This window comes from Emydura macquarii, unplaced genomic scaffold, assembly GCF_026122565.2.
Source record: "Emydura macquarii macquarii isolate MOO-44397 ecotype Brisbane River unplaced genomic scaffold, CSIRO-AGI_Emac_v2 contig_1119, whole genome shotgun sequence".
Taxonomy (NCBI): domain Eukaryota; kingdom Metazoa; phylum Chordata; order Testudines; family Chelidae; genus Emydura; species Emydura macquarii.
The window spans coordinates 14,139,234-14,160,762 of record NW_027131256.1 but is presented as its reverse complement, the minus strand read 5'-3'; the positions used below and the strand labels follow the sequence as shown (position 1 = coordinate 14,160,762).

Genomic DNA, 21,529 nt, shown 5'->3' with positions numbered 1-21,529 from the left:
CTTGTTTGATGTTGGGTGTTATATTAGAGAAGAATCCTTGCCTTCCTTTTTTTTTTTTTTAAAAGAAGACTTTCGGTCTCATGGTTTGTGGAGAAAAGCTAGACAACGTGCCCCTGAGTTCAGCCAAAGACCTCCAACACCAGCTGCCAAATAAAAAGATTTACTCCCCCCTCCCCGTGGGTTTTTTTTTAAATTTATTTATTATTCTTTGTGTTTTTTAAGCCATTCTCTTTTCCTGGGGTGGGGGAAGGGGGTTGACACCGGAGATGTGAACTCCTGCGGGTGGCTGGCAAGACACACGCGGCCCGTTGCCAGCTGAGAGTGTCCCCTGCTACTAGCCGGGTGCAGCAGGAGCCTACAACCGCCATGGAACCACTGAGCCCCCCCGCGCCTGGGTGGCACCCCCGCCCGCGAGCCCTGGGACTAGTAGAATCTCCCCTCCCCCACCCACCGCCCGGCCCCTGCGGTAAGCGAAAGCGAAACGCGCGCGCCGCTGGCCCCGCCCCGCCCCGCCCGCCGCTGGCTGCGCGCGCGGAAGCGTTAGGAGACTCGGAGCCGGGGCGGGCGGTTTCTGTGTTGCCTGGCCGAGCGCGGTTCGGTTCGGCCCGGCCCGGCTCGGCTCGGCTCGCCCGGCGGAGGGAGGAGGCGGCAGCAGCCAGCATCGCTGCTTCACGCACCGAGCGCCGCCGACATGCGGGCGTTGGGGGCCTGGCTGCTGCTGGGCGCCGGGTGCGCGGGTGAGTCGAGCCCCGCCGGCCGAGCCCGGCCTATCGCGGGCAGCCCCAGCGCTGGCAGCGGCCCCCCACCCTCCTTTGCCCGAGTCCGGGATGGGGCGCGGCCTCCCGCCGTCACTGAGCAGCAGGAGCCGCGCCCGGCGGGCGGGACGGAGCGAGGAGGCACCGGCCCCCCCTCCTTTGCCCCTTCTCCGTTGCCGGCCTCGTGGTAGTAGCGGGGCTGGCCCGGCTCGGCGCTCCCGGGCGGGGCCCGCGGCGCTGCTGAAAGCGCCATTCACGGCAGAGGCCCCTGGGAGAGCCCGGTCCGCTCCCTGCGTTTCTCCCCCCTCCCCGTTACTGGCTGGGAGTGGGGGGGTTGCTGCGGTTTTTGGAGCGGGGCTAGGCTTGGGAATGGAGCCGGGGAGGGTGTGTGTGTGTGTCTGTCTGTCTGCGTGCGTGCGTGCGTGTCTGTGTGTGTGTTTGCGGGGAGGGTGGCTCCTTCCCTCGCCAAGTGCCAGGCCGTGTGCGTTAGAAACAACGTACGCCAGCCACGGTTTTGAAGCCTCTCCGGGTGTGCAGTTAGTTAGCTGACTTCTGTGTGCGGAGGCTCCTGAAAGGCCTCCCCTGCGGAGCGCCCGCAGGTTCCCTTGCAGGCTGTGGGACTGGCCGGTGCTCAGGACCTCCCAAAGAGCGGGCCACTGCCATTTAGGAGCTAGGGTGACCAGATAGCAAGTGTGAAAAATGGGGATACTTTCCCCCCCCCCTCCCCAGCGGTGGGGTGGGGGTTATAGTTTCATATAGAAGACGAAACCTCTGATATCAGGAGAGTCCGGATAACATTGGGACGTCTGGTTACCCCTTTAGGAGCCCAGCTAACTTTGAGCTTTGATGTATTTGGGTATGTTATAGCCCTTTGTACCTTATTTGAAATGTAGATGCAGAGAGATCCCTCCTATACAATTATAATTGTCTTTCTCTGTGTGTCTACATTAAAAATGAATTCTCTTGTCATGTATATCTTCCTTGGATCACAAGAAGAAAGCTCAAAGCTAAAACCAGGAATCAGGTAGGTGAAGTCCACAGACAGGCCCAATTCAGTGACAAGTGCCAACATCTAAGCATATGAGTAGTCCCCTTCAGCTTCAATAGGACTGTCTTGTGCTGAAGTACCTTGCTAAATTTGGGATGCAATGATAACTCTCAAGAGTTTTGTTAGTAGTTAATTTAAAGGAATATTTAATACATTTAATTTTGAGTGATTTAGATGACATGATGTTTTTTATGAGAGTTGGTATCTACAGTTTCCTACAGTTTTCAAGTCAAACTTCATAGTGAATCATAGCCAATGGAAAATATACTGATATGGAAGAATCCATATAACTTTTCCCATATAATGTTTTGTAACATAGGCAGTTTGCCAAAGTTGTACATACCCCATTAGCTGTAACTTGTCCTTGCACAATGAACTCTGTTGAACAATGAATACCTTTTTTTTTTAAAAAAATGGATCTTAAGCTGAAATATTAAAATAAAAAATATTAGTTGTAAGAGTCATTTATTTGGTCACTTTATCAGAGTGCCAGTGTCATTTTTAATGGTGTGTATTTGTTTAATATAAACTTAAAGACTTAAAAATAAAGTTTATACAATTTATGGTAGTGTACAGCTTTATGTGCAGTTCTACTATGTTTTGGTTTTCTCAGAGCATAGTCAAAAAACATTTAATGAGTAAGCTGTGATTGTTTTGTTACCAAAGCAATATGTGTTAGTCTTTTTCATTACAAGGTGCCAACTAACCTGTAGTATATATAAAGTCTCTTTGTTTATGCTTGTTATGTTCATGGCCAACCCAGTGATTAGTGGCAGTGGGTTACAGTAATACATTTCAAGGATCTGCTGCCTTTTTTGGGGGAGGATGGGAGTATGATCATTTGCCAAGACCAGTGCTTTGAAAAGCTTGCTGGAACTGCAAATAGTTGTATTATTTGGGAAAAAAGTTTCCTAGCTATGGCTGGTTGTCAGATAACTTTCATGTGTAAGTGCAGGATCATGGCATGTATCTAATTGAAGTCAGTGGAATTGGAACTACTCATGTACATGGCTAACTTTATACCCAAGTGTTGGCAGGACTGTGTGCCTAGGTCTGTATTGTGCCTATCATGTTGAAATCCTTAATCCAGTTTGAGGCTTCTGGGTATTAAGGCAATTAAAAAAACTGTAGTTTTTGAAGTGTAGTTAATTAACAGAAATATTCAGCTAAAACACTCGTGCTGTAAAATCAGATTATCATCTTGCTTCTTTTGGCATCCTCTGTGACTTAAACTTCTGACATTATAGTAGCCAATATTCTTGAGAACTTCTAGAGTTGAGAAGGAATGTTTTATTTCATTTGAAAGCTGGCATCCCAAGCTTTCAGATAGGTTGCAGCATTAGCATTAACTCTAATGTTTCTTGAGATAGTGACCAGGTCAGAATTGAAGTAGAGGGTAAAAAGAACAGTGGTAATCAGAAAGATACCACATGTCATGATTCTTAGACTATGTAGCTCTTTGGATCAAATTCTGCCCTTGGATATGTTCATGAGGTTGAGCCACTCACTAACTTGCATTTGAGCACAGGAAACAAAATGTAGCCATAGTAGACAGGTCTGCAAAGAAGAGGAGAGCAGAAGATTCATGAAGTCCATGAGGGTCCTTACTATGCAGAGCTCATTTACTTGGGAAGTGTCAGGCGATAAATGCTATAGAAAACCTTTAGATAGCTATGTAGAAAGAATTTGGCCTTTTGTATTTAAAAATTCTGGTACATTTTGAGTCACAGTGTGGCAAAACACCTCCTGTAATTTCGGAATTATCTGTCTTACTGGCTATATACATCTAAACATATGAGAAGATAGGCTCTTATTTGAGCTACTTTTTTGGTGTGCAACCCCTCTATGCAAAAGTAAGACATAATTTGCAAAGTAAGTTCTAACCCTCTGGGGATTTGGCTCCACCTTCAGAATACAGGAGGCACAAAAACAAACATCATTTTTGTATAAACCATCACATCCCTTCCATGCTTCTCTAGGGACCATGGAAGCAAAAACACTAGTGGTGTTTGTTTCCCTCCTAAGCTCCCTTTCATGTAAAGAAAAAGTCTACAAAAGAAGAGCTTGTCTCTTACTGATGGTGCTGTACCCATGATACAGGGGTGCGCATGTCTGCCTTAGGCCAAAGTCGAACTTTAGAGGGGCTACTCGTATACTTAAACATGTGCTTTGCTGAAATTGGGCCTTAGTGCAGATGTTTTCTCCGTGTGGCCCTAGATCTAGAAAATACCCCAGAAGAATTGTCTGATAATGTTTTATTGATATTTATGTATGTTAGGTACTTCAGACACCGGTTGAGGTGGTACCTAAACATCATGTAAGAATTAAGAAACAGTAAATGTCTAAAAAGGGCTGTAATCTCACCTTCCTCTCCCCAGGCATGGCTTTCTTGGGGAATTTTTTTAAAATCCATCCATCCTTTCTTCCTTTTCTTCACTACTTCTTCCTCAAAGTTTTTCTTCTTACCTTTTTATCTCTTGTTGTCCCTTATGAAGAACATTAATCTGTGCTTGTTTCAAGTGTGTGCTCATGTTTGGCCAGCGATTAAACTTTTCAATAGCTTTCTTGTTGCATAAATTAATTATGGAGGACTGTCTAACAAACTATTTTTCTTTTTCTTCCAGCTTCTGCCCAGTTGCAGTTCAGAGCAACCAAGTCTGTTGAACAAACAGTTTGTAATGAAACAGTCATCCTACCTTGCATAGTGACTAATCTAGCATTGAAAAATATTGCAGTCTTGTTTGTTAAATGGAAACTAGAAAAAAAAGAATTTTTCAGTTTTGACGGATTTGGAAACAAAACCCTCATAAGCTCTAATTTTTCAACTGCTGAGTTAGTATCTTTATCTCATTTACCGCTGGGCATGGCCTCCTTGTCAATCTCAAAGACACAAGCAGTTCCAGGAAACTACAGTTGTGAGGTGACAGAATCGAACAGGGAAGGAGAAACTGTAATTGAACTTAAGTACGGTCAAGGTAAGTAGTCTGTCATGTGATGTGGTAAGCCTGCTTACCAAACAAACCAAGCCTTGAGGGAAAGGACACAAAATAACAAATGTGAAAAGGAATTGTTAAAGATACCTAGAACATAAAGCCTGGTCCTTACTCACCTAAGCAGACCTTGTGAGCATAGTTATATCAAAGTCCAGGGGAATGTTTCTAGGAGTAAGAGTTGGGCCTGCAGGCTGGCATTGTCTCTCTCAACTTTTAGGGATTGTGAGGCTTTTCCACCTCCTTTAGCTTTTACAGTGTGTGTGGTATTTCTGCCATACTCATTTTAGTTTATGTATATTCTGATTCACGCTCTGATCATAGAAATGCAGGGTTGGAAGAGAATTCGAAAGGTCATGTGGTCCATACATCCCACTTGAGCCCCTTAGCTGAGGCAAGTATATTTAGACCATCCCTCACAAATGTTCATCTAACCTGTTCTTAAAAATTTCCCCTGATGGAGATTTGACAACTTCTTTTGCAAGCCTATTCCAGTACTTAAATATCCTTATAGTTAGAAGTTTTTCCTAATATCTAATTTAAATCTCCCTTACTGCAGATTAAACAAATTACTTTTTATCTGCCTTCAGTGGACATGGAAAACAATTGATCACTGTCCTCTTCATAACACATTTGAAGACTATGATCAGGCCCTTCTGTCTTCATACCTATATAATACTGAGATTCATGTGCTACTCCAGATGTTACATTAATTGCAGAGACCTTAAGTGTGAAAGTCCTGCATTCATTACTCATTCAAAACTCATATTAATTTCATCTGCAGTTTTGCCAGTGTATGAACTTCAGTCTTTGGTCCAAAGCTGTGTAATTTTTGTGAGGGTTGGAGGCGTTACCGCCATACCAAAAGCTGTTAGTGAAGCCCACTGAATGTCAACTAATTTAATGGAAAATGCTGTTTAAAGCATTTTTCTGCACATCACGAGTAGCATTCAGTTATTTGAATGTATGTTGTTTTTAAAATATCAATTGGCATTAAAACTATTGCCCAGTTAATGTCAACTGAACATTACTGTTCTGCTGCTCCAAACAGCACTTTAATTGTAATTGTTACAGGTGGCTCTAGTGTCTTTTCAGTTAACTGCATGTGTCTTGTGGAAGACAACTATAAAACCAGGGGAAGAGCAACTAGTTCACTGTTGCCTCTGCTCTGCTTCTCAGACCCTCACACTCCTTCACTCCTCTCTACGTTCCCACTCAGCTGCAGTGCTTGAAGGGGATGCGGAGCCACCTTTCTAGCTTTTTTAAGTGATAAATGCTCTCCCAGGGGCTCACAGGAGAGAAGCAGCTCCAGACAGCCTCCAACTGCACTCCACTAAACCCCAATGGCTGCAAAGAATTGTGGAGTACAATGGGTCACAGGGTAACTATTTTGACTTTTGGGTATGCAAAGTGTTCTCAAGTTGTTGGGAGCTTGCTGATGCATGCTGAGGCCTTGACATGCAAAGCATGGCCCACTAACCTGGGGCAGCTCAGCCCCTGCACCTAATGTCTTCCAAAGGCCTGGGTTACCTGCGTAGGTCTTGGCTGGAAAAGTGTGACTTGCCAATCCAGGGCAGCCCAACCATTGCTCTCTCCTACAGCTTGCAGGAATCAGGAATCTCTCCAGTGCCTCCAGAATTTGCCTCACACGTCATGGCATAGGTGTACATTTAGATTCAATGACGGAGCCACCTAAGTTGGCAGGCCCCTTTTGCATGGTGAGACCTAGCCAGGCACAGTGTTTAATGGCTCACCTTGTGGCACTCCAGGAAGTCCTGATAGTGCCAGTTGTGAACTGCTGCAGACAAAATAAAGCTGCGCTTTTGGCTCATGAATAATTCTCAGCACCGTCTAATGGTATCATTGGGGTTGGATACAGAATCTTATTTGTCCCGATTGTGATGATAGGAGATGCAAGCTACTGTTCATTGTTGGCCTATATTTTCATTTTGAAAATGCTCTCTGCATTCTTATTGGAGTATGACAATTTGTGCATGCTGAGTGATACAATTAAACAAGCAGAATCCATGTACCGTGGCATTTTGGGCCACTTTGATCATCAACCTCATCATGGCAGAAACAGGATGTCAGGAAAAAGCCTGGGGAGAACAGGCAATAGAGGCATTATGTCACTTAATATTCCTGTCCTTGATGGTGGACGTCTTAATGAGCAGCCCCCAGTGTATATTTGTGAGGCAAAATTGGAAGGCAGATAAGTAGGAGTGGCTTTTGAAATGCACTAGCCTGTGTGCTTGGCTACATGGAAAAGACAAGTCCAATACTTCCTGACAGAGAGATCATAATACTCATTACTGTACTGCTCTCCACAAAAATCCCAATCTGTGTTGCTTGTGATTGTGTCACTGCCACATGGTCATTGATTAAACAGAGGGCCATCAGTAAAACCACCTACTGAGTCAGGCCTCTTGCAGTGACAGGGAAGTTGATATATTTCCCCTCTTCTCCCCTCTGTAGCAAAGGGTACATGACTAGTGATGCATGCGTAAATAATATGTGCCACTTCTTGATCTTGTGAGGTTTGTGAGCCAGAAAGAAACTCTATGAACTTTCTAAATATTGCCTTTCTGACTTGGAACTGGGTGCCAGATACTAGGTGAGGTCAAACCCAGTTGGGTAATATTAGTTTGATGGAGATCAGTGCCATAGTTTGAGCCACAAAGCTGATCAAAAAAGATGCAAGGACCTGAAAATTTTTAAAACAAGTTCTTTGGGAATGAGGTGGGACTTTGTATCTCATGAGGCCCTTGACCAAATGACCCCAAACTTGCATCCACAGCTACACCTCACCTTTGGAGTCCGTGTCCCAAAGAACCTGGGAAAGTAGTGTTGTTGCACTGATTAGGTGAATGTTCTATTCTTTCCTATTGCTGCTCCCCTGTGGGAGAGAAGAATGAGAATGATGTTGAAAAGGTAGCATACAAAATACTGTATTCCACAGGCCATCAAAGCAACTTGCTCCTAGCTGACTAGTGGGGGCAACTGGAGCCCTTCTAGGAGAACATGGCCTGATTGATACTAATACCCTTTAATACCAGCCCTTAGGTACATACAAATAAACAACACAAAGAGAACAGATGCACCACAGTAACGATATAAAGTAGAAATTTAACATTTTCAGCCTCGTTTTACATAAACTATAGCAATTGTAGTTAAATTTTACTACTTCTGTTCCCTGCTGTTTTGCATGTTGTGCTCATAAACAGCAGAGTGCACTTGACAAAACTAATGTAACCTTTTAATTGTCTCTTCTCCCATCCAGCATGGTTGAGGAAGGGCTGCCAACCTGGTATGAGAGATTAGGGAGAAGAATTCCAGAGGGGTAGCCATGTTAAGTCTGTTTTTAGCAAAACAGCGAGAGTCCTGTGGCACTTTAAAGACTAACAGATTTATTTGGGCATAAGCTTTCGTGGGGAGAAGGTGGCAACCAAGAAACAGAGGTGAAATCAGAGAGCATACTGATGAGTCAAAATCAAGAGATACCAGTGTGTGTGGTGGTAGTAAAATGTGTGAACCAAGAACAAAAACCTTGCCAATCCCTTTCTTAGTCCAGATGTGGGTAAGGGACATAAGAAAAAGTAAAAATGTCTGGAACTGGGAGTTACAGTATTGGAATTTTGAATGAGTAGGCGAGCAACAGCCTGTCATGTTTTATCCAGTTACATCAGAAGTTGTAGTTATAGCTCTTAAAATTTGTAAGAGTGTTAAGCAGAGTACAGACTAGGCTAAAATGAGCACTTCTAATATAAATCTAATAAGTTCAAATTTGATGCCCCCCTCCATTCACCTTCCTTCTTTTTGTGTCTCAATTCAGCGTCGTGGTTTACGAAAACAGAAAATATTCTCTTCATAGTCTTCCTGTTCTTTGCTATTTTGTTTTATTGGAGTCAGTTATGTTTTATTGGTAAGTATTACATTTTTTTTAAACTCTTTACAAATGCTGAATTTTAGGACTAGTATCATTTGTATATATGAAGTAGCGGGGTAAAACTGAGTAACAGAAAATGGAATCTAGGGTTAAAAAAAATCAGATGGAAAGTAGAAGCCAGTTTGGGTAGCACTTTAGAAGATCCACATTTAGGGCTCAATGCAAACGCTACTGTAATTTCTGATGCCATAAGTAAGTTTTCTGCAGAATCGGGCTGATGGATGATAAGTTTTATATCCTCTACAGTAATTTCATTAGAAGGGAAGTAAGCATTTGTCTGGTGTGGCTGTCAACTCACCATATTATTGGTACATCCTAGGAATAGGAACATATTTCAATTTATGGCAATAAAGTCATTGTTGCAGAAAGATAATGCTTTCTTTTTAATGTAACTTTGTATGTTGATTTTATTTTATCGGTCTGATATAATCTAGTATCGACATACCATCAGCCATTTTGTTAAAACTCTTAAAATTTAGTATTCTGGAATGTGGTAAAAAGTAAAGATTAATTCTGGGGAAATTCTGCGCCAAAAAATAAAAAATCTGCACACAATATTTTAAAATTCTGCAAAATTCTGTATATTTTGTTTGTCAATAAATAAATGTGGGGGCTACAGAATGGGAGTGGGGAGCACAAGTCTCTGGCTGCACTGAGATGGGAGATCACCCTGCAGCCCCGTCCCCTCCCAAGGACACTGACCTGGCGAGGAGGCTGCACCCAATCCTGACACAGTGCAAGGGCCAGGTCTGCCCCAGAAATACCCTGGGATCCTGCCTTTCTGCACTAGGCACACCAAGATAGCAAGCAAGAGGGACAGAATCTTGCACGCACACCCAGCCTTGGCCCCTGATGCAGGTGTGGGGCAAGCAGGCTCAGCCCAGCAGGATCCAAGTGTAGAAGGGCTTAGTGTGGAGGGATCTAGGTAGGGGGTGAGAATGTTCTTTGTGGGACAGTCTGGGTGTGGGAGGCTCAGTGGGGGATCTGGATGTGGGGGGATCTGGATGTACAGGGCCTCTGGGGGTGGGTTCTGGTTGCAGGGGGAATGTAAGGGGGTCCAGATAAAGGTGGTTGGGGCTCTGGGTTTTTCTGGTTGTGGTGAGCTGAAGGGGGGACTCCGGGTGCAGGGAGAGGGGGCTTGGTAGGGAGTGGGGGAGGGGGAGGAGGTCCAGGTGCAGCTGATTGGGACTCAGTGGAATAGGGGTTGAGGTGTGGAGGGTAGGGCTCATTGGGGTGTGGGTTTTAGTGCAGGGAGTGGGCTGGGTGCAGGGCTGGGGGTCCAGATGCAAGGAGAAGGGGATCAGTGGAGGGGGTCTGGGTGCGGGGGGGGGGCTCCCCCTACAGTGACCCCTCCCCCTGTAGCTGAGGAACAATGGGGCAGAAACGGGGGTGGGGGTTGCAGTGCCTGTGGAGGTTTATGGGCCTGTGCCGCTCCTTGCAAGGGAAGAGGAAGTCCTGTCCTCCCCAGCCCAGCTGGGACTAGCAGCTGAGCTCAGCGCAGGGTATGAGCCACTGGGTTTGCCGGCCTGCAACTCCTTCCATTCAGGGAGTGACTGCAGCCTTTCCCAGCCACAGCAGCCCCCTTGTTGCAGCCAGCTACCTGGATTTGTACAGGCCCTGCCTGTTCCTGCACAGGTGAGCCTGTTCTTAAGTAACTGCCTCCAGCCTAAATTTCCCCTGCTTGCAGCCTAATCAGCTGATTGGGCCCACCTGACCTAATTCACTTGTTGCAGGGCTAGTGTGGGGAGTCCACCCCTTCACACCCCTATTACTGTTTTATGAAAGCCTCAGAATCTTTTATTTATTCTCACAACACCCCTGTGAGGTAGGGAAATATTGTTATCCCAGTTTTACAGGTGAGGAACTGAGATATAGATATACTGAAGTGATGTGATCTAGATTGCTTGGGAAGCTAGGCGCAAGCAAACAATATGCATTTTAGTATAATTAAACTTACACATTTAGGATCAAAGAATGTAGGCCATACCTACAGATTGGGGGATTCGATCCTGGGAAGAAGCGACTCTGAAAAAGATTTGGGGGTCATAGTGGATAATCAGTTGAACATGAGCTCTGTAGCCAAAAGTGATCCTTGAGTACATAGACGGTGGACCTTCAGTGGGAATATAGAGATTGGTTTACATATGTATTTGGAATTTGTGTGACAGCTGCTGGAATACAGTGTCCAGTTCTGATGTCTACAGTTCAAGGAAGTTGTTGATAAATTGTAGAGGGTTCAGAGAAGATGCATGAAAATTATTAAAGGATTAGAAAATATGCCTGATAGAGAGACTCAAGGACCTCATCTAAGTTAGGTTAACAAAGAGAAGGCTAAGGGGTGAATGATTATAGTCTAGAAGTACGTCCATGGGGAACAAATATTTAATAATGGGCTGTTCAGTTTAGCAAGGAAAGGTATAACACAATCCCATGGCTGGAAGTTGAAGCTAAATAAATGAAGACTGGAAACAAGGTGTACATTTCTAACAGTGAGAGTAATTAACCATTGGAACAATTTGCGAAGGGTCATGGTGGATTTTCTATCATTGACAATTTTTAAATAAAGATAAGATGTTTTTCTGAAAGATCTGCTCTAGGGATTCTGGTGTGAAGTTCTAAGGCCTGTTGTACAGGAGGTCAGACCAGATGATCCCAGGGATCCCTTCTGGCCTTGGAATTTATGAATCTATGAGATGTCTAAGTCACACAGGAAGTCTGTGACTGAGCAGAGATTCGAACCCAGGTTTTCAATATCCTAGGCTAGCATCCTAATCACGTGAATAACCAATTCATAATGCAATAAAAAAAATGAAGACTAAGCATATCTAATTGAAATGGAAAAAGGATTTTATGAAACTGATCCAGCTTGCAGTGAAGTGAGTGGAAGTTGTCTTGTACTCTGTGGTATTCGGGATGTAAATTATTTTGTGATTAAGAATTTGTCAAGGATACTGATTTTGAGTTTTATTGCTGTCAGTGCTGCAGGGATAACTGGAAAGATGTGTAACATTAAGGTGCCATTCATGAAGGGATCCTTTTTCTGACCACCATCATAATTTAAAAGCTGTGTATTCTTGTGAATGAGTACTTCATCTCTAAACGAATTATCTCTCTGACTTTCATTTTCCCTTAGTTTTAACATATGAAACTACACGTCAGAAGAAGATCTGCTTAATTATTGCAGGAGTCATCCTCTCAGTTGTTGCTGCTGTTGGTTGTAGTCTTGTAGTTGTAGGTAAGTGTAATATATTAACATATCTAACATATTAGTGGCCAGAAGTGATAAGCATACCGAAGGTTGATTTCCTTGGGAAGTGCGTGTTGTCAGCACCTCTGAAAATGAGGCCAGTAATGTACTCTTCTGTGTTTTAGTTGGTATAATCCTGAATTTCTGTGCACCATCAGTACAAAATGGTTAAAGGGAAGATTAATGTAATTTGTGATGGGAAGTAGGAGGAGTTGAAATTTCTTGAAAGAATCAATATTTTTATGTATGTTGATCAGTGTAAAGAAGCCATAACAATTTCTGTTAAAAGATGTAACTCACTAGAGGAGTTCTCCTAAGAATTTCATATAGAGTCAGTGAACTGAAAGAGATATCACTTGCTCAACAAACAACGTTGCACCTATTTTCCTTTTCCAGTACAGCTAAAATTACTCAAAATAGTTGATCATACCACAAAGGGGCCTCTTTACTTTCTATTTCAAAGTTTGTTTTTGTTTGTTTGTTTTTTAACTGAGAAAATTTAAACATAAGCCTGCTTATTTTTTTAAGTATAGAATCATAAACATTTAGGGCTTCAAGGGACCTTGTCTGACCTGTTCTTAAAAACCTCCAATGACAGGGATTCCAGAAACTCCCTTGGAAACCCGAATTCAGTTCTTAATTATCCTTACAGTTAGACAGCTTTTCCTAATATCTAACCTAAATCTCCCTTGCTGCAGATTAAGGTGATTACTTCTTGTCCTACCTTCAGTGGACATGGAGGACAATTGATCACTGTCGTCTTTATAACAGCCCTTAACATATTTGAAGACTGGCATATCCTTCCCTCCCCTCCCCCCCGAACCCTTCAGTCATCTTTTCTCAAGACAGAACTTGCCCAGTTCGTTTAATGTCTCCTCATAGGTCAAGTTTTCTCTCCAGTTTGTCCATCTTTGTTAAAGTGTGCCACCCCAGAACTGGACACAGTACTCCAGCTAAGGCATCAGCAGTGCTGAGCAGAGCTGGACAGTTGCCTCCTATATCTTATGTACAGCATTCCTGTTAATACACCCCAGAATGATATCAGCCTTTTTTGCAACTGCATCACATAGCTGGCTCATGTTTAATTTGTAATCCACTATAATCCCCCATTCTTTTCAGCAGTACTATTATCTAGCCAGTTATTTCCCATTTTGTAGTTGTCCATTTAATTTTTTCTTCCTAAATATAGTAGTTTGTACTTGTCTTTATTCAGATTCATCTTGTTGATTTCAGACCAATTCTCCAATTTAAGGTCATTTTGAATTCTAATACAGTCTTTCAAAGTACTAGTGACCCCTCCCATCTTGGTGTCATCACAGATTTTACAAGCATTATTTTCCAGTCCACTACCCACGTCGAAACTATAAAATAGTGCCAGACCCAGGACAAACCCCTGTGGGAACCCACTAGATATTATACCCCCAATTTGACAGTGAAGCATTGATAATTACTTTTTGAGTCAGGAGATTTAATTACTTTTTGAATTTAGGAGATTTAAATCACCAAGTGGAAAGTCTCAATTTAAATAATCGATTTTTAATCAACTTTTCCATTTGTGCTCCAGTTACTTTCTAAAGAAAGGTGCATTCTAATTAGTCAATATAACCATTAAACATGTTGATTTACAACTAAATAGAGTCTTTACACTAGATCTGGTTCTTTTTGCTGCCTAGGAGGGTATGCTATACCAATATACATTTATTTAAACAATTATATAGCTTACTATTTTCAGATTCTTTATTAATTGTACATTTTTAGTATGTTAGAAAATGGTAAAGGATATGTTGCTTTTTTTACTAGAAAATTAACTTTTTGTCCATGATTTGTGACAAGCTGCATTGAGATGATAACTGGAATTTAATTAAACACAAAACAGCATATAAATTACTTTTATTAAACAAAACAGCCTTAAATGTTTTGGATACATAAACTTCTTTTATAAAAACATGTTTTATATTTACAACTAAATGATTTATTAAAGGAACGAAGGGACTAACTGTAATTAGTGAATTAAACTGATTATTTCAGGTCAGGCTGGGAAAAATTTCAAATATGCCCAAGTGACTGGAGCTTAACTTCCTACTTGCCTACAGCCATGTCTACACTACCACTTATGTCGGCAAAACTTACAAGCAGCACCCCTGAACAACATATGTTTTGCCGGCATAAATGGTAGTGTGCACAGCACTATGTTGGCTGGAGAGCTTCTCTCGCCAACACAGCTACTATCGCTTGTTGGGGGTGGTTTAATTATGTCAACAGGAGAGCTCTCTCCTATCGGCATAGATCAGCAACAAGAGAGATCTTACATTGGCATAGCTGTATTGGTGCCACTGTAAGGTCTCTGGTGTAGCCATATCACGTCTCTTGAAAATGAGACAGTAGTGTCCTAAGTTACTAAGGCTATCCTTCAAACTTTAGAAATAGTAGATCTCATCCACTCCCTCCTCCTTTTGGATTGAGAATATTGGCAAGAAAATGAGGTGGAGTAAGTGATTGATCCGTCTGCTTCTTTACTGCCTGAAATTTAAATTTGTTGTGGGTATTTCTTTCTTTTGTGTCTATTGGAAGTTCTTTCCAAGTTTCAACAGCATCAGCAATACAGCAGCTATCTTTCAGCAGTTTGTCCAAGGCTACAGAACTAGGTTTCAGTATAATTGGCATATCTTCTACATTTCTCTTGATTTCGATGTTGATTAATTTGACTGTGATAGTTCCATCTATTTTGCCATGATTTTCTTCACAAATTGTTATCAGAATAGGCCAATTCTTATAAATAGCTCAAAATAGTCAGTCACTGAATTCCGTTCCATGTCTTGGGGGAGAATTTGCTTAGCTCCTCCTTCTCTCTTCAGTGAAGCTGAAGCAAAGTTCTTGTTATGGAAGTACTCTGCAATTTCAACAACATTTTCCTTTATGCTGAAGTTGTACTTAAGTCTTTGGCTAAAAGGTGCGTCAAATGAGCACTGCACATTATAAATTTCATGTTCCCTTCATTATCTTCTAGATTTCTTCTCATCTGTGCTACATTTGCAGCATTGTCTGTGACAAAGCTATGCACTTGACCCTTGAAGTTTTGTTCACAGTTTGTTGTAACTTTTGCTACTTTTAAGTATTCTGTGGTGCCAATGTAGACAACCCCATCTTCTGTTGCCACACAAGCATATGTTACTGGATCAGTGTGTACATTGGTTCCTCTGTCAAGATCCAGATTAAAGAATTTCAGGTCAATCTTTTTTGCATACTGTTCAATTTCCTTCTCATATAGTGTATTCAGAAATCTTTCACCAATGTCTGCTCTGCTGGATGGAGTATAGCCTCATCATAATCATGGAACCATGTCACTAAAATGTTTGTTCTGAACAAGACAAAAGGGAGAATTTGCATAAATGAACTGAGCAGTCTTTTCATCTATGGAATCTTGCTAGAACTAGCATGGATTTACTGCACGATGAAGAGAGTCTCTCTCTCCTTCCCCCCACCCTCCTCCACATCCATATCCGGGTAATTTGTCTCATGTATGTTTAGTTGCAGCACTGCTGATGGTACCACCAAATGGCTGTGAAGTTGTAACAAACAGATGATGGATGTTCTTAACCCCTTTATGTATAAGTTGGTAAAAAGTCACTCTCACTATTACTTACTGCCTTAAAAAAAAAAAAGATTGTAAATGAAAAGTTCCTCCTACTCCAGCTGTTTGTACCACTGTTTAAATTATGATGATTTATTCTAAACCCTGTTGTATTGGGAAAATAAATTGTAAGGATTATCTAAATCTATTCAAATACTTATCTCTAGAAAGGTACCAAACAGGTTGAATTTTTAAAAAAATGTTAAAATTCATAAATGCCTAATAAAATACTTTTGAACAGAAAATCTTTAGCTAGTATGTTTGATTATATTGTGATAAAAAATAATTTCAGAAGTGCTGCAGTAACAGTAAAAATGTAATTGATAAATATTCCCACAATAAACTCACATACCAGGTATGTTTTAAGCACAGACATTTTGAAATTCATAAATAATCCACCCAAAACACAAATTTTTTACAGCGATCTAAGTTATTGTTCACTAGCATAGTAAGACATTGTAGGCAGTCCATAAAATGTGCAAAAATAAGTTTACTAACCATTTGATCCAGATTGAAGATGATAATGTAGGCATTTCTGAACAGAATTTTTGCCTTCTGAGGATCATTTTGTTTCATTCTGACAACCAGGCTTTACATCTTTTTGTTGCACTGTTTGCATTTGGCACGTGTTCCTTTTTTTTTTTTTACCCAGAGGTACAAAACATTCCTTGAAAATATTCCCAAATAGGGCCTTTTTTACAATCTGCACCCAGGGCAACTTTTGCTCCAGTTACCAGGCGTTGAAATCAACAGTATAGGCTGTAGTCTGCAGAAGGTTGTCTCTCTTCCTGTGGTGTTGTACTTTGACACCAGTGTTGCTCTTTTCTGGCTGTCGCTCTTCTCCTTCTCCCTTGTTACAAAACTCCCCAGAAAAATGAACTAACAACAATCCAAGACTTCAGCTTATGTAACCAACATGCATTCACACTGTAGTATTTGATGGTTGGAGACAGAGAGGGAGGCAGTCAAAAAACTAATGAATTTCTGTTTGTTTATATCGCTGTCTGTGCACACATGCGTGGAGACAGAGTAAGGCCATTTACTCGAAGTGCCCAGAACCAAGGGCTGGTAGTTATAGGGCAGATCAGTGTTTTTCTATGAGCTGGAGAGTACTCTTCCTTGCTGGGAAGAGTCACAAATATTTGTAATTTAAGAACTGGGCCAATCAGAGCTCAGGTAGGGAGAAGCAATAAAATAGGAGTATGAGAACATTCTGTTGGGCTCAGTGGATGATGCTTAAGATACATGATGGTGTCTCCTGAAATCAGAGGCCAGGTACCAATGCCTGAGTTGACTTTGCTAGTCTCTTGCACCCAGTAACACAGCCCCTGGGATCAAGCTCATAATACAAGACATGTCCTATTGTGCCATATTTATAATGCTTGACCTCAAAAGTTAGGTGTCTTTCCATCTTTATATAGAAAGCAGCTTTTAACTCAGAGTTTTTGATAGAGGCTCGTGGAGTCAGCATACCTATTTTTTATTGAAATATTGTTGAGATCATTGTAAATTAAGGGCTTAACATATTTTGTATTAAATACTGATTTAATTTTAAACAGGTTTATTTTTTTAAAGGAAAAACTTATTATAATTTGAATAACAAGATAAAAAAAATCCAATTTAAATAATGATTTTCATCTACCCTGCTCTGAGTAGTCTTTAAACCAGTTGTGCACCTACCTTATAGTAGTTTAATCCAAACCACATTTTTGTAGTTTTCTTATGAGAATATCATCTGGGACTGTGTCAGAAGCCTTATTAAAATCTGTGTATATCACATCTGTTGCCGCCGCGCGCCCCCCCCCGCCCCCCCCCCCCCCCGCCCCCATATCCAGTAGCTAAGTAATCCAGTCAAAGAAGGAGATTAGGTTGGTTTGGCATGATTTATTCTTGACAAATCCATGCTGGCTGTCCTACACTTTTTGTCTTAATTTTTCTCATGATATTTGCTAGTTGCACAAGACCTTTATTTAACCAAAAACTTGCTCAATTAGCAGCCTGTCTGCCCCTATTTGCCCCTGTGGTGAAGGCAGAGGGCAAAATTCTTAGATCTACACAGTAATGATCAATTTCAGAATTCCGATCTCTGAACTGGATCCTGCTCCCATTAAAGTTAGTGGCAGCACTCCTGTTGACTTTTGTATAAGTTCAGGCCACTAGTGTGTGTCTTTCCCATTAATATAAAAAGCAGACTCCTCACACATCAGGAGAGAAGAGTGCCAAAATTGGGGTACTACCATGTAAATTCTGGAAGGAAAAATGACTGATATAACTTGCACAGCAACAGAGTGCTTACTTTGGCCTGGATCTTGCAAACACTGATGCATGTGACTAAAGTTACTCATTAAAGTTACTCATTAAAGTTACTCATTAAAGTTACGTTATAGATAAGGACTCACTCCAGAAAACACTTATTTGCATACTCGGGTAGAAGTAGCTCAGCTTCCATAAAATCAAAAGAAAATACAAAATATTGGATAAGTATATTTCTAATCCTTTAAACATACTTTAGAGGCTTGCCTCAGTTTGAAAGTGTCTTTTTATTTTTAAACTGCAAAAAGAAAGGGAATCAATTTGATATGCAGATTAAAAGACTTAATTAAGGGTTTTTATCTCCTGTTCCATGCTCTCACAGAATTCCAATTGATATCAGTGGGATTTCTGAATGCAGAGCAGCTGCAGGATTGAGTCCAAAGACATCAAAAAATCTGTTAAAATGTGTTGACATGGTATAAATCGTATAGTGTTATAGTAGTATTATTTACTGGATTTTTTTTAAAGTAACAATTCTAGTAAACAAAATTAAAGCAACACAACGTATGGGGTGATTGATTCTTGGTGAGGATGCCACTGTATGCTCTCTCTCGTTCTCGCTCTCTCTCGATTTCCTGATGAGTAATTCTGAATTCATAAGTGGTGCTTGCTTAAATTTCATACCCGAAATTCAGTTTTTACAAGGTGGGAGTCAAAAAATAGTTTCAGCTTTGTCCATATTTGCAATCAAATTCTGTTGAATGTGCAGACTGCACAAAGCAATATCAAAACCTGTCATTATCAGTACCGAACACAATGGACCAGATTTGAGCTGTTGTAAATTGATGAAGCTGAGGATCCAGCCCCATATGTGGTAATATATATGGAACTGGCTTGGATGAGATTCTCTCTCCTCTTTTTATGAGACTAACTCATAAACTGGGCTGGTCCATACTTGACTGGGCTAGGCCACAAACTTTACCAGAATAGAAGAATGTCTTTAATTAATCTAAGTGAAGTTCAATAGGATCTGTGTGTGGAGTGCTCAGAAATGTCAGTGTATCTTGCTACCAAGAGCATCCACCATCATAGAAGGAAGAATCAGGAAATAAGGTACTATTAAATATGCAGGATATAGGCAATGTAACCTTTTTTAGGAGGAATGAACAGGAGTGAGCAGAGAACTGAGCAAAGAAGCGTATCACTTTAGGCAACACAGTATGTTAAACAAAACTCCTATACCTGGGACTCAGCGTACCCCATCCAGGAATATTCTTTTCTTCAGAATCTGGTACTTGAACAAGTTTGGTCAAAGACTCCCTTTTGTACAGAACAAACATTTATGGTCCCAGCAGAAGTCTAAACCTCCAGGTTGAACCTAGCCAGGTGAAAGGAAAAAAATCACAAAATCAATCTCCACCAAGGTTTGATGGATTATATAATTACTGTGTGTTTATTTAAAATGTATTACTCCGTTGGATTTGTACCAGGGCAGCCTTATGATTTGCAGGGCTCCAAGCTGAACAAGGGGAGAATTAGGCCACAAACTGATTTCCTCTTGTCTTGCTTCTGAAGAGATCAAAGGCCAGGAAGTGAGTTGCAGAGCTTGCATGGGATTTCCAGACCCCTAAAAGTGTGAGGACTCCAAGAGGTTACTTGCTTTGCATGTGCTTAATGCTAGCCATGATTTTCTGTTTTATTAATTTGTACAACCATTTACAGATGCAAATGTGCTAAAGAATCAAGTTGGACTTGGCTTAATTGTACTGCCTACTGGGATTTTAGTGCCACTTCAGTACTTCATTCTTCAGATAGGTGAGGATTCATTTATTTACTGTCTCATGAAAAGCTTTTTAATCTACTGTTAGGAACACCAATTTTCTTTTTTCACTAACAACATACATATGGGTTATTCATAAATAGGCACTATGACATTGTGCTGGGGTCCTGGTCTTCCCAGTGTCCAGTGAACAAGGGGTTAACATGAGATCACAGTGAATAGATGCTCAAGGAAAGAACTAATGAATTAGCTAATGTGGGTGGCGGGGGGGAGGAGAGGAGAGGAGGAGAGAAGGGTGGTCTAGAATGTCTTTGGGTACCTCAGATTCCTCACCCAGGGTCGTGGGATTGGGTTGAATCACAACCTGGGGGATTTTTTTTTGTTTTGTTTTTCTGCTTATGTTGTTTGCTTTTTATTGTGTACTTTGTCCTTTAAGGGAAAGGCCTAACTGTCTGTCTCAGAATTTCTTTAGTCATCAATACACAAGCTGGCCAGGAGTGGGATTCAGAGGATCCTGGTTCCTAGTCCAGTTTGGATCACATACATCTCATGTTTTCCTTTGTTGTCCTTTTAAAAGCTATAGTAGAATATGTGGGTTTTTCCCCCTAGTTTTGGAGAGCGATCGATCACCATTAGCAATTGCTGTGGCAGTCCTGAAATTAGTTGGTTATTTGATTGCTGTCATCGGATTTTTCCTGTGCATCAACGGTAAGCAATATAGCTTCTTTTAAAAGAAAAAAAATTTAATTTTAGCATTTGCTATAATAATAAGCATCTCTTAGAAAAAAGTATTTTGTGCATCTGTTCTTTTTACCTTTGTCTATACCTCTTGGGAACAGTTTATTTGCACATTAAGACTGGAATATTTTGTAATGGCTTTTCTGCTTCATGATTTAGCAATTAAACTGCTATAAATATACTCTAGGACCTCTGTGTTACTACTGTTGTATCTTGTGAAAGAAAATAGTCCTGAGGCATTATGTTACATTATATTATAGTTTCATTATTATGACTATCTAGAATGGCTGCATCCTGCAAGCAATTGCCTAAAAAAATAAGACTGCTTTTGTTTACTTATTATTTTGCAACATTACATACCCTAAAGAGTCCCCTACAACCAGCATTGACCTTCGTTACTGAGTTATTTTGACTGTGTCCCACACTCTTAAAAAGAAGACACAGGCACAGAAGCAGAATCCGTTTCTGATGTTGAAATGAATAAATCAGAAGAGTGCGTTGTCAAACCTATGCTCGTGCTGTGTTGGTTTTAACTGTGTCATTGAGGCAAATGAATCACAGGAGCTTCAGCAAGATAGGCGAATGCATTAAACGGTAAACTCAGAAGAGTGCCTCCACTGTTCTAATACAGTATTGATTAACATTTGGCTTTTATTTTCTAGTGTGGCAGCAAAAAATTGAAGCTTTTTTCTTCAAGAATAAAACATGGAGCAAAGTAATCTTGGAAGAAAGAGGGGGAAAATTTAGGGCTGGCTAACCTTGGCAGTGTGTCTGAGAATAATGGTAGAACTCTGAACTGTGTTCATTCAGAATACTTGTAGATGTCTTGAAGTGATTTATCCTAGAAAGCATTAACGTGAATTTGACTTGAGAGAATTATGACCCTGTTCTACTAAGTGCACCATATTGAGAAACAGCTTCAAAAATTGATCTTGAAAATGATGTTGATCTTCAAAATGGTGTCAGGTAGCATTGCTGTTCTGGCCAGTGTGAACAGGGTGTAACTTTTTAAATGATGGTTAGGAATGGGGAAGAAAAATCATGGAGAGTTTTCAATAATATATATTCCCCCCCCCCCTTCTAAAAAAAGATCAAAGACACTCACATACCTTCTGTGCATTGGCCTCAACAGCTGATTACA

The 21,529-nt window shown here is 41.1% G+C and overlaps 1 protein-coding gene across 9 annotated transcripts in view; it reads left to right on the top strand.

Moving 5' to 3' along the window:
- The first annotated feature begins 550 nt into the window (after positions 1-550).
- Positions 551-21,529, top strand: part of CD47 (CD47 molecule) — a 34,441-nt gene continuing 13,462 nt past the window's right edge. For 6 of the 9 annotated variants that reach the window (XM_067546206.1, XM_067546205.1, XM_067546204.1 and 3 more), the window contains exons 1-6: positions 551-737; positions 4,428-4,778; positions 8,626-8,715; positions 11,873-11,974; positions 19,593-19,685; positions 20,260-20,358. In XM_067546206.1, coding sequence (XP_067402307.1) covers positions 692-737; positions 4,428-4,778; positions 8,626-8,715; positions 11,873-11,974; positions 19,593-19,685; positions 20,260-20,358 — 781 coding nt within the window. In that variant the 5' untranslated portion in view covers positions 551-691. Of the gene's footprint in view, positions 738-1,169; positions 1,612-1,686; positions 1,780-4,427; positions 4,779-8,625; positions 8,716-11,872; positions 11,975-19,592; positions 19,686-20,259; positions 20,359-21,529 lie in introns of those variants that run through there. The other 3 variants (XM_067546207.1, XM_067546203.1, XM_067546209.1) reach the window with 3 other exon arrangements.